The sequence below is a fragment of the Fusarium verticillioides genome, chromosome 6 (assembly GCF_000149555.1).
Source record: "Fusarium verticillioides 7600 chromosome 6, whole genome shotgun sequence".
Taxonomy (NCBI): Eukaryota; Fungi; Ascomycota; class Sordariomycetes; order Hypocreales; family Nectriaceae; genus Fusarium; species Fusarium verticillioides.
In genome coordinates this window covers 1,698,711-1,712,379 of record NC_031680.1, presented here as the reverse complement: position 1 = coordinate 1,712,379, position 13,669 = coordinate 1,698,711, and the positions used below count along the sequence as shown (strand labels likewise).

Below are 13,669 nucleotides of genomic sequence, written 5' to 3'. Positions count from 1 at the left end.
CCCGCCATTGAAGTAAGGTAGGTGCCCGCCTGTGAAAGGTTCAGCACTTGACGGAACCTTCCGCGACCTTTATTGGGCGTGCATTGTTGGAATGGTTGTATGATAGCGCCTAAAGGACATGTACTTTCAAGTATGACTCTCTACATACTAGAGACAAACTACTACCCAACCACTATAATGGATGCATATGGCTTATCTCTCTACCCATCTTTGCCTAACCATTTGTTGATAATCGTCACTTGTTTTATTAAACGATCAGGTGTTCAACAATTCTATTCATTTGTGACGCGCTGCCAGAATCTTTCTCTTCATTTAATCACTCCCATCGGGGTTTGTTACTTAGTAGATTGCTTGCTTCCCGATAATACTGGACTCTATCCGTAACTACCTACCTACCTACCACTGCCCCGCCGTTGACCTTAATAAGTGCCCGCCAAGGTATTTCAAGCATTCAACTCTAGACCTCACCCAACCACAACCTTTCTATACGTGACTCTATCGAAAGCTACCGCTACGACGACAAGATATCTTACGAACAAGCTTTCGCCGATACAAGAACCGCATTCGCCGATATCGAATATCATCAAAATACCTTCACATACCCCGACTCCATCATGGCTCTCCCCAAGCGCATTATCAAAGAGACAGAACGGCTCATGGCCGAGCCGTAGGTCATCCCCGAGGCTACAGGTCTTGCGCCTTGACTTCGTAACCTAACACTCGTCCCGATACAGTGTTCCAGGAATCAGTGCCGTTCCTCACGAGGATAACCTCCGATATTTCGATGTCCAAATTCACGGTCCTGCCCAGTCTCCGTATGAGGGTATGTTCTGTATCACTACCGGCTGATCTGCCAACTAATCGGGACTTCAGGCGGTGTTTTCAGCCTCGAGCTCTTCCTCCCCGACGATTATCCAATGACTCCTCCCAAGATTCGATTCCTCACCAAGATCTTCCACCCAAACGTCGATAAGCTTGGTCGTATTTGCCTCGATGTCCTCAAGAGTGGGTTGCATATCAGGATGCACATATGTCTAGGACGGCCAAGCTAACAAACGCTACAGATAACTGGTCTCCCGCCCTTCAGATCCGAACTATCCTCTTGTCGATCCAGGCTCTCCTCGGTGCTCCTAACCCGGATGATCCTCTCGCTGCAGATGTCGCCAAGAGCTGGAAGGAGGATGAGCAGGCCGCTATTGCAACCGCCAAGGAATGGACGGCCCAATATGCGAAACCTTGAGAGAAAATGATACACCAAGAATAAATACCTATGAAAAAAAAGCAGAATTTGAACACCCAGGGATGATCAAGTTGGGAGAACAAATGCTGGAGTTCAGGTGCCAAGCGATGTCTCATGGAGATACTTTCCGTTGACTTTGAATGTGTACGTTGGCACTCGCAGGTTTGCTCTTGTTCTTGTCTGATAGACCTGAATGCTTTTGCTGTCAAGAAACGCATCGCTTTTTTGTCTAGTTTCACGCTGATACTTTAACAATACCTGCCGCTTTAGTGTGAAAGGATTGTATCCAATTCCTGCTCCAGGTAGTTCCTTGACCTTTCAGTTACTACTAGTTCGTTGTTCCTCGCCGTATCTCCACGACTACGACATGCCACAGCTGTGATCTGAGTCTTGCTCTCTATGCAAATCAGAAGTTAATTGAGTTGGGAGACAACTTAAGTCTCTTTTCCTACACCAGGCGGTAGGATGGTATTTCTCCTTAAATATAATCCAACGGTAAAATCAGGATACTGGAGTATTTGGTGGTCATTATTGCCAGCCATTCTATTGAATAAATTCTTGTTCTTGAGTATGTGTGTCGCGAGGAAGATCATAGCCTCGACTCACCTAAGGCTTGGTATCTGAAAGGAATTCCAATACTTTGCAGCCTTGAATTGCACTTAAAGGATTATGTTTCCTTTTTTTTTTACTGTCTTGCTATATTGGAGGGTTTGAAGGGCTAACTGGGTCATGTTGTGGTGGTAGAAGTGGCAATGGAGAGAACAATAATAAAACAGATCAAAATATCATATGCTAGGAAGCAACGGAAAAGTCATGCCGTGTTCCGATCTATCTTCTTCTACTTGAGAAGCCATCGAAATCCGTCCAGCATATGTTTCTCGCAAGTCAAGGCATGATCAAGGTGAGGAGCCTTGAGCCAAAAGGTATGCGGCCAGCCCACCTCCACTTGAACCTTGACATCGATACCTGCTTCCCTAAGAATCATGGCATAGCATAGCCCATCCGAGTATAGGGGGTCGTTCGAAGTCAGCTGAATCCAAGTACGAGGGTGTCCCTTCAGCTCATCTTCCGAAACCTCAAGAGGTAGTTTCTCAAGGCCATCCCTAGGTTTGTTCCGTTGTAAATATCCACCCAATGATGTGATAAACGTTCCAGACACGCTTGTGTGATACGGACGTAACTTTTCAGGTACAAATTCCTCGCCACTGGCTCTGTCCGCTGTGACTGGACACCTCAGTAGCAGTCCGTGAATGGTACCCTGAGGAGCTGCTTGCGCCACTGCAGATGCCATCTGTCCACCACTCGAGCTTCCAATAACGATAGTTCTTATCTTTGGATTGTGGAGTTTATGAAATCCATCCAAGCTGTCAGAAAGACACACGGTAGCTGGATTCTGAGGCAGTAGGCGATATCCCACCGAGTAAAGTCGAATCCTGGCAATGCCTGACTTGACAATATGCCTGCACGATAGTTCTTCGCTATCCGCTTCGCCAACCCTCAAGCCACCGCCGTGGTAAAATATGACGATAATCTCCGGCTCCTCAGCTTCGGTACCTGTAAGGTCCAGCTGAAGGACAGGGATTGGATGCCCATCCACAGAAGAGGGAATAGTGAACTCTTGCTTCGTAACTCCTTGGGAGAGCTCATGATCTCGGGTTCCAGGCGCCGTAACTTGAGCATATAAGTCGCGACATTCCTGAGCATAAATCGGTTGCCGTTCTTCTACACTGCTGAATACTCTAGGGGGGCCTTTCTTCTTGGCCTCTTCTTCATGTGCAAGCCAGGCAGCGTCTAATTGCGGTGCCGTCCTAAAGACATAGGTTTCGAGTTCCGGACCTGGAAAGACCATGATAAATTTTTATCTTGGATTTTGATAAAGCACTTGATTCGAGAAGTATTCGCAGTACTGACTATACGTTACGAGGGATATATGGCGTATCTTGTAAGTCGGGGTATTCAGGCTAAAGGCCGACACGTGACAATGGTATTGCTGTAGGAACTTCCAGCAAAGATACTGTATGAGACTACCTATTATCTAGAGCTAGGTCTGAATATCTAGAGCCTCGCAGTTTTGGTCAATAACATCCTTTGAGTAGAGGACTCTCATATCGGAAAAGCCAAGCCTGTGTTAAAACAAAGAAGATACAGGAGTCTAGTAACTAAACAGGTAACCTATGAAAAACCCACAAGAAGCTCAAACCCACTCCTGGAATTCGAATATGAGCAACTATTCCAAATAGTATACTGCCTTTCATGTAGTCAGACACCTGACTTGGACTTAACTCTCAAGTTGTTCTCAGATATAGGGTATACCAAGATATGAGTAATGATACAGATGACTAAAACATTGCCGAACAGAATGAACTCGATCGGATGGCGTGCCTACAGTTAGATTACGGTTCACTTTGGGTACTTCAAGAGATTGTCCTGTACATTAGGTGCCCATATAGAAATTCGGCCAACATCTCCCTCGGATTGTTCAACCTCCTGAAATGACTGCCTCCATACTCGATAGGTATTGGGCCGAATATCGACGAAGGAGTGAAGGTTCATTCCAAAATAAATCCCAAGACAGCACTCGAAAGTGACGAGAACAAAGAACAAGGCGGCTCGGCGTGAATTGGGCCATCAAGAGACATCAATGGGAGAAGCCCGAGGTTGGTCTGGGAACATCAAACCGCATTCTCAACAACCCAGTAACCATTTCATTATGAAGCACAGAGGAAAAAATGTAGCGAATTGGAAATGAGACAAGCCGGGTTCTCCCTCGGGATCTCGTATCTACAATGCTAGAGTACACAACGCGAAGCCGGAAAAGGTATATCGCGATTCGTTTAAACCACAGCCAAGTCGCCGAACTTCTCCTGCAGTGGGCGTTAGTGCTGTCATTTCCTCTATCATCCGGACAACATACCTTGTATCCTGGCACCATCCATCGGCCCTTGGAAACGAGCTGATCAGTCTTCTCGTCGATAGACTTCTCGGCAGCGGCAACCTCGTCCTATAACTTGTGAGAATCGACCCAATAGTCTCAGCTTCGGCGGTACGTACGACAGTGAGCTCCTCAAATGGTCGGGCCTCCTCAATGTTCTTGAGGGTAGCGGCAAGATCCTTAAGCTCAAGGTCAACGGCCTCCTTGGTAGCCTCGGCGTTCTTGACAGCCTCGGCCTCGAAAGCGTCGATGGCCTTCAGTTGTCGGCTAACATCGTAGGTGACAGGCTTGAAGGCGCTGAATCGCTTCTCGATCTCATCGATGATAGCCTGGTTCTTGAGGATGGATCGGTACTGGGAGAAATCGACGGTGGTGGGCTGCTCCTGGAGCTGCTGAACCTTACGGCGGACGTCCTCGTTGCGCTTCTTGAAGGCCTGCAGGGAGGCAACGGTCTGGCCACGGAGACCGAGGGAGCTGGTGACCTTGGTCCAGTCAAGCTTGAGAGCTGCGCTTCGCTGTCGGAGAAAGGGAAAATTAGCTCAAGGCATCCTGAGACGTAGAGGCGCGCGATCGGGACCTGGGGGAGAATTTCGACAGCACCTGCGATCAGTCACACGCGCCAATTGATGAATTGAACTTACAGTCGCCATTTTGAGGAAGGTTACGATGTCGAGAGAGCGGAGAGGATAATCTTGATTGACTGTTGATGACTTTGCCGAAGTTCAGGGAACTACCGGGCACTAAAGAGTCACGTGCTTTCACTCAAATACCCAGCGGGCGGCGTTTTCGGACCCCTCATTGACGTCGGCTCAGGATGAGCGAGGACAAGAATGAGGAAAATTGAAGTTCAAAAGCCGATCATTGGCAAGAGAATATCGAGTGATGAAGTACGAGATGCCAGATACTCTTACGAATCGGGATACGGTGACTCGGCGTAGATGGCAATTAGCAATTGATTGAATAAGTAGTCATGAGATCCATCGCTCATGAAATGAATATCAAGTCAGTCAGTCCGTAACAATCAGTTAACGAATACAACATCATGCATGGTCAAAATTTCAACATCATTCTTTGACGGATTTTGGGTGTTATTCCCCTTCAATTGTTTCCGTTATTTAGCATCAACTCCGTTCCGCAGGATACAGTTCGCCAAGAACTAATACAAGAGCCCAATGTTCGTCCCATGTACATGCTTTTTTGGATGATCGTCCAGCAGAAGCTCATGCTTAGATACTTAGAGCCATGATGGAATTGACGATATCGTTGTCGTTCTCCTTCAACGCCTTGACGGCCTTGTTGCGGCTGACGTTGGCTTGGGTCATGACAAGCTCAATATCCTTATCCTCGAGTCCGGAAGCATCGACCTCCTCGTCGTCATCCTCGTCCTCCTCTTCATCCTCGTCCTTGTCCTTCTTCTCCTCAGCGTTCTCGGCAGCCTTGCTGGGCTCACCGTGGTTGTGGCCAGAGTGGTCCTCAGCGTTGGCGGAGGCGAGCTGAGCAGCAGCAGCTTGTTGAGCAGCGGCGTTCACATCCTCGATCTTGGCCTCACCGAAAACACTGGCTTGAGGTCAGACGCAGATCAATCATTTTACAACAATGCAACTTACATGTAGGTGTTGCTGTTAGGAGACTTGTAGACCTCGGGGTTGTTGATGACGAAGAGGATCTGTAGCACTTCGGTTAGCACCAGACACCTCATTTTACCCTTCCAATCTCTTCAAAGAATCCGCCAGCACTCACGTTCTTAGGTCGGCGGAGAGTGACACGGGTGATGCCAGGGATGCGGGTGAGGTGCAGCTTCTCGAGGGCCTTGCGAGCCTTCTTCTCGTTGCGGTTGTGGATCACAGTAGAACCAGCGGGGAGCTGGCCCTCGCCGACCTCCTCGACCTCGGAGTCGTCGCTGGAGTCATCCTCGTGCTCCTGGACGGTGGTCTTCTTGGGCTCCTCGTCGGGAAGTTCTTCAACGCGGGGGTTCGACATTTTGGCGACTGAAGTGCGGGCACAGATGTTAGTAAATCTCAGGTAAACAATTTGTGGCAGCAAAATCTTCCCGAGACCGCAAAAAATCGATAGCAAAATAACACAATGAACGTAACGACAGCTGCACACTTACTTGTTTTGCTGATCCCAGTTACGTCTGTTTGCTGGCCTGATCTCTCACGTCGTCGTTTTGTGATGGGGTCCTCGCACAGCGATAATTCTAGGGCTTGGGAGGTGGGAACTAAGGCGCATTAGGTAATCAGATTCTGTGTCACTACGTCTCCCCCTCTAGCATCCGGATGTCTAAGAACCTAGGTAAGTGACGACGAGTGGAGGGAAATACATGGACAGTCTGGGCAATAATTAAGGTTGAATATGGGGATACAAAATGGCTGATTGTAAAGACATGCATGCATGCACAGGCAGCGGAGTTTTGGGGTATTCATTTCATTTTTATTTCGGCTACAGTTCACAATGAATCCATGTTCTTTTTTGATGCTCCTTATGCTTTGAATTCAGTTGATCTCAGAATTTCCGTATTGACGCCGCTCATCATGATGATGAAGTGTGACATACAGCCTTCCAGAACGGAGCAAAAGTGAATCCAGCAGCCTCTATACCGCCGTGATGCGTTTCCTGCCCAGTTCCGTGCCACTTGATCTAAACCCGACTTTCAAGCACCTCCGTGACTCCAGCTTAATGACCCATTTATGCGGAGGCCTTGACCTTGGCCAGAGCCTTGCGCTCTTCGAATCGTCGCTGCTTCTTGAGTCGGAGAACCTGGAAGCGCTCGAAGTCGGTAAGACCCTTCCTCCGCTCCATCTGATCCCGCTTCTTAGCCCAGTTGGTCTGCTCCCACTTGGAGTCGATCTCGGACTTCTCCCAGAGCTTTCGGACAACACCAGTTCGGGAACCGCGGTTCAAGCCCTCGACGATAAGAGAGGAGAGGAGGACCTTGCTGAGGGGGACGGCTTGTCGGGGAACAGCGAGGCTAGCGTTCGCGGAAGGACCGTCGACGAGAATCTGTGACGGGGTCAATATCGCGTGTTTCGGCAGACAAGCCTGATCTGAAGCAGGAGAAACCTACTCGCTTGTGGTCGATGATCTCGACGATCGTGGCCAGGCGGCCGGCGAAGGGGTGGTCGCCGTTGATAACAACGACACGGCCAACCTCAACGAGGCGCCAGTTCGAACCCTCAATGACTGCGTCGCCCATTGTGACGGTGATCTAATTAACGGTCGATTAGTCGAGATGTTTCAAGAGTCGCGCGCGCAGTGATTGATTCTTCGAATGCAACTGCGATCGTAGGAGTCGAGGTTCATACCAGTTGTCGATTATGCTGTCCCGTTAGTTGGTTGTTTGCTGGAGCCGCGGACCTTGAAATCGCTAAGGACTTTTTGATCGTGGGCAGAAAAAGATCCTGTGCGTGCCTGCCCTAACTTTTCGATCTAACTTCCGGACTAACCTTTTCGCCGTCCCAAACCGATTGGAGCCCAGCACCCGGCAACGGAGCACGGGCCAGCCGACGAGAACTTCAAAAGAAATTTTCTGGTAGACATCAAGTCTTGTACAGCCCGACAATTCTCTTCCTCTTTTATTATCGGAGAGGCACGCGACGTTTTTAAAAGTGCATCAAGGTAAGAACCCAACACCGCTCCCCTTTTCACCTTCTCTCTCTTGCACAAGGATGAGGTAATTTGCGATTGATTCTGCTTGATGGCCCTCTTTCGCCGGAGTGGCTAAATCGGGCGGATAGCTGATATTCAATTTCTTACATATTCTGAAAGCACATTCTGTCTTATTCTCAGTCTTGCATGGCCTGGCATTTTACAAAGACTAACCCAAGACTATAGTGATACACTCCATACTTCTTCTCTACCTTGGTCGCAAGTGTAGTTGGCATATACTGCGAACCTTCAAGCCGCCACAGGCAGATATATCTAATGTTAATCGCTGCAATTAATGACAATTACATAAACATTCAGAAGCCGTACCTTTCAGTTCGTTTGATTCATGTGACATGCCGTACAATCCCCCGAACTCGATTTTTGATGACCATGTAGTTAGTTGAAACATAAATATATACATACGTAGAATACAACACCCAATGAACTGGGGCGTTTGGAGAGCTATCATTGAAACAGACTTACACTTCAACAAGACCACTAGGCTTCCTCGTATTTACATACACATTGTCAAGTCAGGATTCGGCTTTCAATTCAATCATTAATTCATCCTTTCCGAATCATTTGCCTGCAATGAAACGGCCGTGATCTAAAGTATTGTTACAATTAAGCCTTGCCCTTGCGCTTCAACTCCTCTTCCTCTTCAGCCTGGATTTGAGCATCCACCTTTGCGCCCTTGGAAGGTTCGTTGCCGTGAGCGCGAGCCTTGTGGTTGCTGTTAGTTTTTCCTTCTTTTCTTTTGGCACCAGAGCCAGATCTCGATTGGACTTACAGGCAAAGTGGGATCCTTCTTTAATTGGGCGGTCTCGGGATCGTCTTCAGGCTCGGATCGTTGCTGTTTTGGATTAATATGGATATAATAGTGGACAACCTCTCATGGCGGCTCAACTAACCTCCTCAGCAGCCAGGCGGTTGGCGATAGATCGCTCATCCTCTGCAATTTTGTTAGAATGTTGTCTCGTACTTGATCGGCGGAATAGGTACGTACTGGAATCAAGGTTGTTGTGAGAGTTCTCCTTGCCCTCGTTGTAGGGGTCCTCAACGTTGCGCTCTGACTCCGGAGCGTTTCTCTGATCGCCAGCCTCGTAGACACCACGGTTACCAACGTTGGAGTAGCCAGACATGATGAGTGTGTGTTGAGATGTGTGTGCTTAGTGACTGAAAAGGAGAATTATGAGAAGAGATGAGGAGATGGATGATGTATGAGAAAAAGTTCCAGTCGATCTCAAAACCCTTTTGTAGTTCCTCTTCGACGATGAATCAGTGCCATGGTCGTACATCTTCTCCACAACCCTGACTTCATAGAATACGTCATGATAAATGAAAGTCCTTGCTCACCACAACAAAAACGCATCAGATCGCAACACATACGTCATAAGTAAAAAGAAAAAGATTTTAGCTCTGGCTTAGGGTTTCTGCGACATATGTTTGTTACAGTCGATCTTCTAGCGTAAGCGGTTGATATCAGCTTGGCGAGGCGTCCGTCTATGATCCTTGACAGCAGGCCACGTGAGAGACTCAACAACATCTCACGGGGTCTCAATGAGACAGCAAGTTAATTCTGCATATGTGGAAGCAATGGAGACCGAACATTACAACCATTCCTTCTCACGTCAAGGCTTGCTGCCTGTGATACAGCATAACTAAGTTTGAACCCGGGACAATCAGGATGTATTAGTCAGGCTCATCCGATCATTACATTTGATTTCTTAAAAGCCTTACTCATTGACAATCGGCTCGTAACATTTCGTGGTTATTAGGTTCTCCCAAATACAAAACTACGGCTGATTATCGAGGCATCTGCTGAGATGTGGACCTTGACTTGAACATTCGCCCTGACCTTAACACCACATAGCCATGTGCTGCCAGGATAGTGACTGGCGGGATTAATGTAACTTTGACCCCTCTGGGGATTAATATGTATTACTGCTTTAGTAAAGTTAAAAGTCATTGCCAACAACAAACAAAGGTTTATATTTTTGTACCCACTTTCAGCTTTGTCTGAATTAAGTTGCCATTTAGACTTGATTAAAGAAGTAAAGGAAAAGATGACTAGGATTACCGATGAGGCTATATAAATCTAATAATCGAAACCTGAGACTTGAGATGAATAAAGGTAATACAGTATTTCTGATACCATATTTACCAGTGACTCCAAGAGACCCTAGATGCAAGGCAAATAGCAATTGAAAAACATAGGTCCCAAGAACATTCCCTCTCTACCGATGTAATATCTCTGGCCATCCATGAGAAGGCGGAAGATAGCGGATGGATGTCGTGGTGGGGGCCTATGCACGGGCCCTGCACATCCGAGCCATTAAGTCATCTTCGGCGTGACAAGCTTCATGGAGCTATGCCGAATCGGAGCTCCGACATCAACCTCCATGAACAATCGTGAACTTTCAATAATTGTTTCACAAACATAAACTTTTGAGGAACAACCGGACAAAATGTTTCGCTTCGTAAGTTACGAGGCCAAGATCAGATATGCGTAGTTGCTAACAAGAAAACAGCATAAGACACTCGATATCGTGACAGTCTTCCACAAGGCCAGCTCTCCAGCATCCGTCAGAGTCGCCAACCTTTTGAAGCAGATCTCTGCCAATGCCACTTCTGGCGCTACTATTGACCAAGCGAGCGATCACTCCGCCCAGACGGCCCCCATTCGAGACCAGTTTGAGCTCAACATTACCGAGGATCCTCCTACAGACGACCAGGTGAAGACAATTCTGGAATATGTTGGAAACAACGGTATCCCCAAAGTGATCAAGGGCGCAAATGACGAGAAGGAGGCTCTCAGGAAGTTCAAGGAGAGCAAAGAGAACTTCATTAGACCAGTGGTACGTTGCCTCTTTAACCTCACGATTGAAACCTACTGACTAATATACGTATAGGTTGTGGATTGGAATAACGGCAAGGCCATTGCTGGCGACAACGAGTCTGAGATCCTCAAGCTTCTGAAAGCACAGAAGTAACGCCTCTCAAACTGTCCATGAACTAATCGCATAACCCCTCTCTGTATATACTATGTCAATGATTCATACCATCTGACGATCAGCCATATTAGCATGCTTGTGTTAGTGACCGACCCATCATGAACCGATGATAGTAGATTGACAAACGCTCGGTTTTCTATTCGAAGACATTGCCTTGGGTATGATTGCTAGCACATCTACGAAAAGACCCTTTGTGAACAATAGCAAACTTTGGCGTTCAAATCTACCAGACGTGAACCGTATGCCACCAAAGGGCACTGGCATTAACATCGTCTGATCGCATGGCATTGTTACTGAACCAAGCAAGAAACGAGTTCTCTGACAGATATTTCACAATCTGCCTTCAAAGAGTGGCCGTTTGTGTGGAGCGAGAATCAGCAAGCACCCGCGTTGAGCTGCAAGACGCTTGGGCGACTGCATTGTTGACGCCTTGAGTACCTCGAGCAAACCTAACCTTGCTATTTATCTGGTACTTGGTATATAAATACCGGCAAACCCAAGGTTAGTTGTGACCAAAGTCTGTTACAATCTATTATAGGCGAGCTAGCAAGCAGGCTGCGAGCCGTTCAGGAAGGTTCCCTTACCTTTGTTTGACTTTGACAGTTTGCACTCCTCGAGTCACAAGCAAGCACTGCAAAGGCATAACTGTTAGCGAATGGATAATTACAAGCGAGAGACTTGTGATCACCAGTTCAGGTCTACACCAGCTGTGCCAGTGCGCATCAGTGTGTGCCAGTTACTAACGTTGTCAGTGCCAGTCACTTTAATGTTTATTCGGTGACAGTGTCGGCGGCAGTCAGGGCAAAGCCAGAACAATCATTGCCGCCTCAGCCTTCGGGTTCACTTCTATTTTCAGTTTCTCTCTCTCAATTCTTTCCTCTGCTTTCTCCTCCTTTCTTTCTCCTCCAACCTCACCTCACTCCCACTCGTCTCGAGAACACCGACAAATCTCCCCTACTCCTTCTTTCCTCACGGCGCATCATCGCGCGTTGAGCATCAGCTTGAGGAAAGAACTACCTTCCTTCTGAAATCAATCTCCTTCATTTTATACCCGAATTTGAACCATAACTTGCCCTTCTTTTACGTTCGGGCGCTTCACTTCTCAAGGTAAGCCACCAACACCTCTACCTACTAACCTACGCATTCCCCGATTTATCGAGACGAGGTGAATGCTTCCATCTCATGATCCCTCAAGAGCTTCTAAGCTGGGATGAAATTTTTCGCGTCGTTCTCAAGATGAAGCGCGCCTTGTCTCATCATGTGCTAACCGACTGTTACACAGAGCATCATGGCTCAACCTCAACCCGCTTCGGCGGGTGAATCCTCCATGTCCATCGGGCCATCGCCGCCGCCTCAACCAAATTTGGACCCGAGCCGGACTTATGCCAGAGACCAGCCGGCTAACTTGCGCGAAGCCTTCACGAGCTTCTACCCCAATGGCCTACCCAACTTCTACAAAATGCTGCAGACACCTGGTCCTGAGGGCGTTGTTCAAACGTACGTCGAAGACTACCTCCCTATGGGATTTTACAGCAACCCTCCAGTCGGGGCAAAAGCCGTCTTCTCTACCTGTAATGGATCGACCCCTTTTCATTTCATGGAGCATCTACTGCCTCAGCGCCGCGTTCACCTTTGGTCAGGAGATGAAGTTCAATCTGCTTGCAACTCACTTCGTAAGCTCTACTGGAAAATCATAAAAGACATGCCGCGTCCAGACTGCTGGGATAGCTTGTGGGACTATTTTGATGCCCAAGACATTTACAATCACGGAGCTTTGAACCTCTGGAATGTGGTTAGTCAACTGTTTGCCGAGAACCAGTCTATCGCCCTCGACGTCCATAATGCTTTTTCCATCGAAGTTGGCCAATGGGTTGACCACTGGCTGTATGACGACGAAAACCGCGACAAACTCATCAAGAGCAATGAAACTGGTCTTTCTATCAATGGTGTCATCGGCTGGGAAGCTATGAAAGGCCTTCCGGATGATGCCATCCATCTTTTTGCAAGTGCCCTTGCGCATCGACGATCTCTGTTACTATCGCCCGAGAAATTGAGGCCAGGTGCAATGAAACCTAATCCCCTCAAGGAGTTTTATGAAAAGGGGCGCCTCGAAAACTGGCTAGGTATGTGAAGTTTGCTTTCAAAATCAGGTTCTACCGTTATGCTGACAACTTCATAGCGGGCCAACGCGTCCTCGGACCTTCGGGCCTGTCTACAAGGCCAACAGAATGGCAGCCTCACCATTCCTTCCCTGCTTCAGAGAACGTCACTCACCCTATCATGGTGCTTGATGGCAAACACTACTTTAGACAGCCTGGATACCGTGAGCCCAGTGCGGTAGAGGCGCTCCACCAATCCGCAGCAGCAGCAGGGCCTTCCGTTCACGGCAACAGCGAAACAACCTCAATCGAACACAAGCAGGCCAACAACACGATATCTCACGGCGGTCTCCAGGTAAATGCTCAGGCCAGAAGTAAATCCGCAGAGCCTTTCTCTTCAGTCCGAACACCATCTCCTCACACTAATGGTAAAGGAAATGACGTTTCGTCTTCCAACGGACACCACGAACAGGAGGAGCAGGAGGACTTTGATGCAATGACCCCCACAAGAGCCAAAAGGCATGGCCGCAAAAATCCCCGGACCACACGAGGACCTCGAAAATCCACAGTGACAACATCATTGCCAGGCTCAGCAGTTATGCGTAACTCAGGTCTTACTAGTCCTACAAAAGATGTTGCAAATGCCAAACATGGCACAAACCAGAGGCCTCCGACCGATAGCCAGAAGGCTGGTTAGCAACTAGCCCAGGCTACTTCGAGTCGTTCAAAGGACCAT

The 13,669-nt window shown here is 48.0% G+C and overlaps 8 protein-coding genes across 11 annotated transcripts; 3 read left to right on the top strand and 5 right to left on the bottom strand.

Annotated features, from left to right (window-relative positions):
- The first annotated feature begins 70 nt into the window (after positions 1-70).
- FVEG_02243 (ubiquitin-conjugating enzyme E2 35) lies at positions 71-1,650 on the top strand. The gene is made up of 4 exons (XM_018889448.1): positions 71-667; positions 735-823; positions 874-1,005; positions 1,065-1,650. Exons 1-4 carry the CDS (start codon positions 615-617, stop codon positions 1,238-1,240), a joined length of 450 nt encoding a protein of 149 aa, XP_018745599.1. The 5' UTR covers positions 71-614; the 3' UTR covers positions 1,241-1,650.
- A 243-nt stretch (positions 1,651-1,893) lies between these two features.
- Positions 1,894-3,157, bottom strand: FVEG_02244 (hypothetical protein). Its single transcript, XM_018889449.1, has one exon. It carries the CDS (start codon positions 3,087-3,089, stop codon positions 2,079-2,081), a length of 1,011 nt encoding a protein of 336 aa, XP_018745600.1. The 5' UTR covers positions 3,090-3,157; the 3' UTR covers positions 1,894-2,078.
- An 88-nt stretch (positions 3,158-3,245) lies between these two features.
- On the bottom strand, positions 3,246-4,894 carry FVEG_02245 (ATP synthase subunit D, mitochondrial). The gene is made up of 4 exons (XM_018889450.1): positions 4,814-4,894; positions 4,292-4,687; positions 4,155-4,241; positions 3,246-4,104 (listed from the first exon to the last, which is right to left on the bottom strand). The coding sequence occupies exons 1-4, from the start codon at positions 4,820-4,822 to the stop codon at positions 4,075-4,077; spliced, it is 522 nt and encodes a 173-aa protein (XP_018745601.1). The 5' UTR covers positions 4,823-4,894; the 3' UTR covers positions 3,246-4,074.
- A 215-nt stretch (positions 4,895-5,109) lies between these two features.
- FVEG_02246 (nascent polypeptide-associated complex subunit alpha) lies at positions 5,110-6,467 on the bottom strand. Of its 2 annotated transcripts, XM_018889451.1 has the most exons (4): positions 6,286-6,467; positions 5,913-6,160; positions 5,780-5,838; positions 5,110-5,729 (listed from the first exon to the last, which is right to left on the bottom strand). In XM_018889451.1, the coding sequence occupies exons 2-4, from the start codon at positions 6,150-6,152 to the stop codon at positions 5,399-5,401; spliced, it is 630 nt and encodes a 209-aa protein (XP_018745602.1). In that variant the 5' UTR covers positions 6,153-6,160; positions 6,286-6,467; the 3' UTR covers positions 5,110-5,398. The 2 variants fall into 2 exon arrangements, with proteins under 2 accessions (XP_018745602.1, XP_018745603.1); XM_018889452.1 differs by lacking the exon at positions 6,286-6,467 and having other exon boundaries at positions 5,913-6,275.
- A 39-nt stretch (positions 6,468-6,506) lies between these two features.
- On the bottom strand, positions 6,507-7,570 carry FVEG_02247 (50S ribosomal protein L14e). 2 transcript variants are annotated; one of them, XM_018889454.1, is made up of 3 exons: positions 7,478-7,570; positions 7,240-7,380; positions 6,507-7,175 (listed from the first exon to the last, which is right to left on the bottom strand). In XM_018889454.1, exons 2-3 carry the CDS (start codon positions 7,366-7,368, stop codon positions 6,861-6,863), a joined length of 444 nt encoding a protein of 147 aa, XP_018745605.1. In that variant the 5' UTR covers positions 7,369-7,380; positions 7,478-7,570; the 3' UTR covers positions 6,507-6,860. The 2 variants fall into 2 exon arrangements, with proteins under 2 accessions (XP_018745605.1, XP_018745604.1); XM_018889453.1 differs by having other exon boundaries at positions 7,240-7,570.
- Positions 7,571-8,028: 458 nt separating this feature from the next.
- On the bottom strand, positions 8,029-9,438 carry FVEG_02248 (hypothetical protein). Of its 2 annotated transcripts, XM_018889456.1 has the most exons (6): positions 9,177-9,438; positions 8,827-9,085; positions 8,732-8,772; positions 8,611-8,673; positions 8,148-8,543; positions 8,029-8,067 (listed from the first exon to the last, which is right to left on the bottom strand). In XM_018889456.1, exons 2-5 carry the CDS (start codon positions 8,960-8,962, stop codon positions 8,445-8,447), a joined length of 339 nt encoding a protein of 112 aa, XP_018745607.1. In that variant the 5' UTR covers positions 8,963-9,085; positions 9,177-9,438; the 3' UTR covers positions 8,029-8,067; positions 8,148-8,444. The 2 variants fall into 2 exon arrangements, with proteins under 2 accessions (XP_018745607.1, XP_018745606.1); XM_018889455.1 differs by having other exon boundaries at positions 8,827-9,438.
- An 850-nt stretch (positions 9,439-10,288) lies between these two features.
- Positions 10,289-10,813, top strand: FVEG_02249 (hypothetical protein; the record flags this gene model as incomplete). The annotated part of the gene is made up of 3 exons (XM_018889457.1): positions 10,289-10,300; positions 10,352-10,678; positions 10,733-10,813. The coding sequence occupies 3 exons, from the start codon at positions 10,289-10,291 to the stop codon at positions 10,811-10,813; spliced, it is 420 nt and encodes a 139-aa protein (XP_018745608.1).
- Positions 10,814-12,122: 1,309 nt separating this feature from the next.
- FVEG_02250 (hypothetical protein) lies at positions 12,123-13,630 on the top strand (the record flags this gene model as incomplete). Its single annotated transcript, XM_018889458.1, has 2 exons — positions 12,123-12,957; positions 13,014-13,630. The coding sequence occupies 2 exons, from the start codon at positions 12,123-12,125 to the stop codon at positions 13,628-13,630; spliced, it is 1,452 nt and encodes a 483-aa protein (XP_018745609.1).
- Positions 13,631-13,669: the final 39 nt, after the last annotated feature.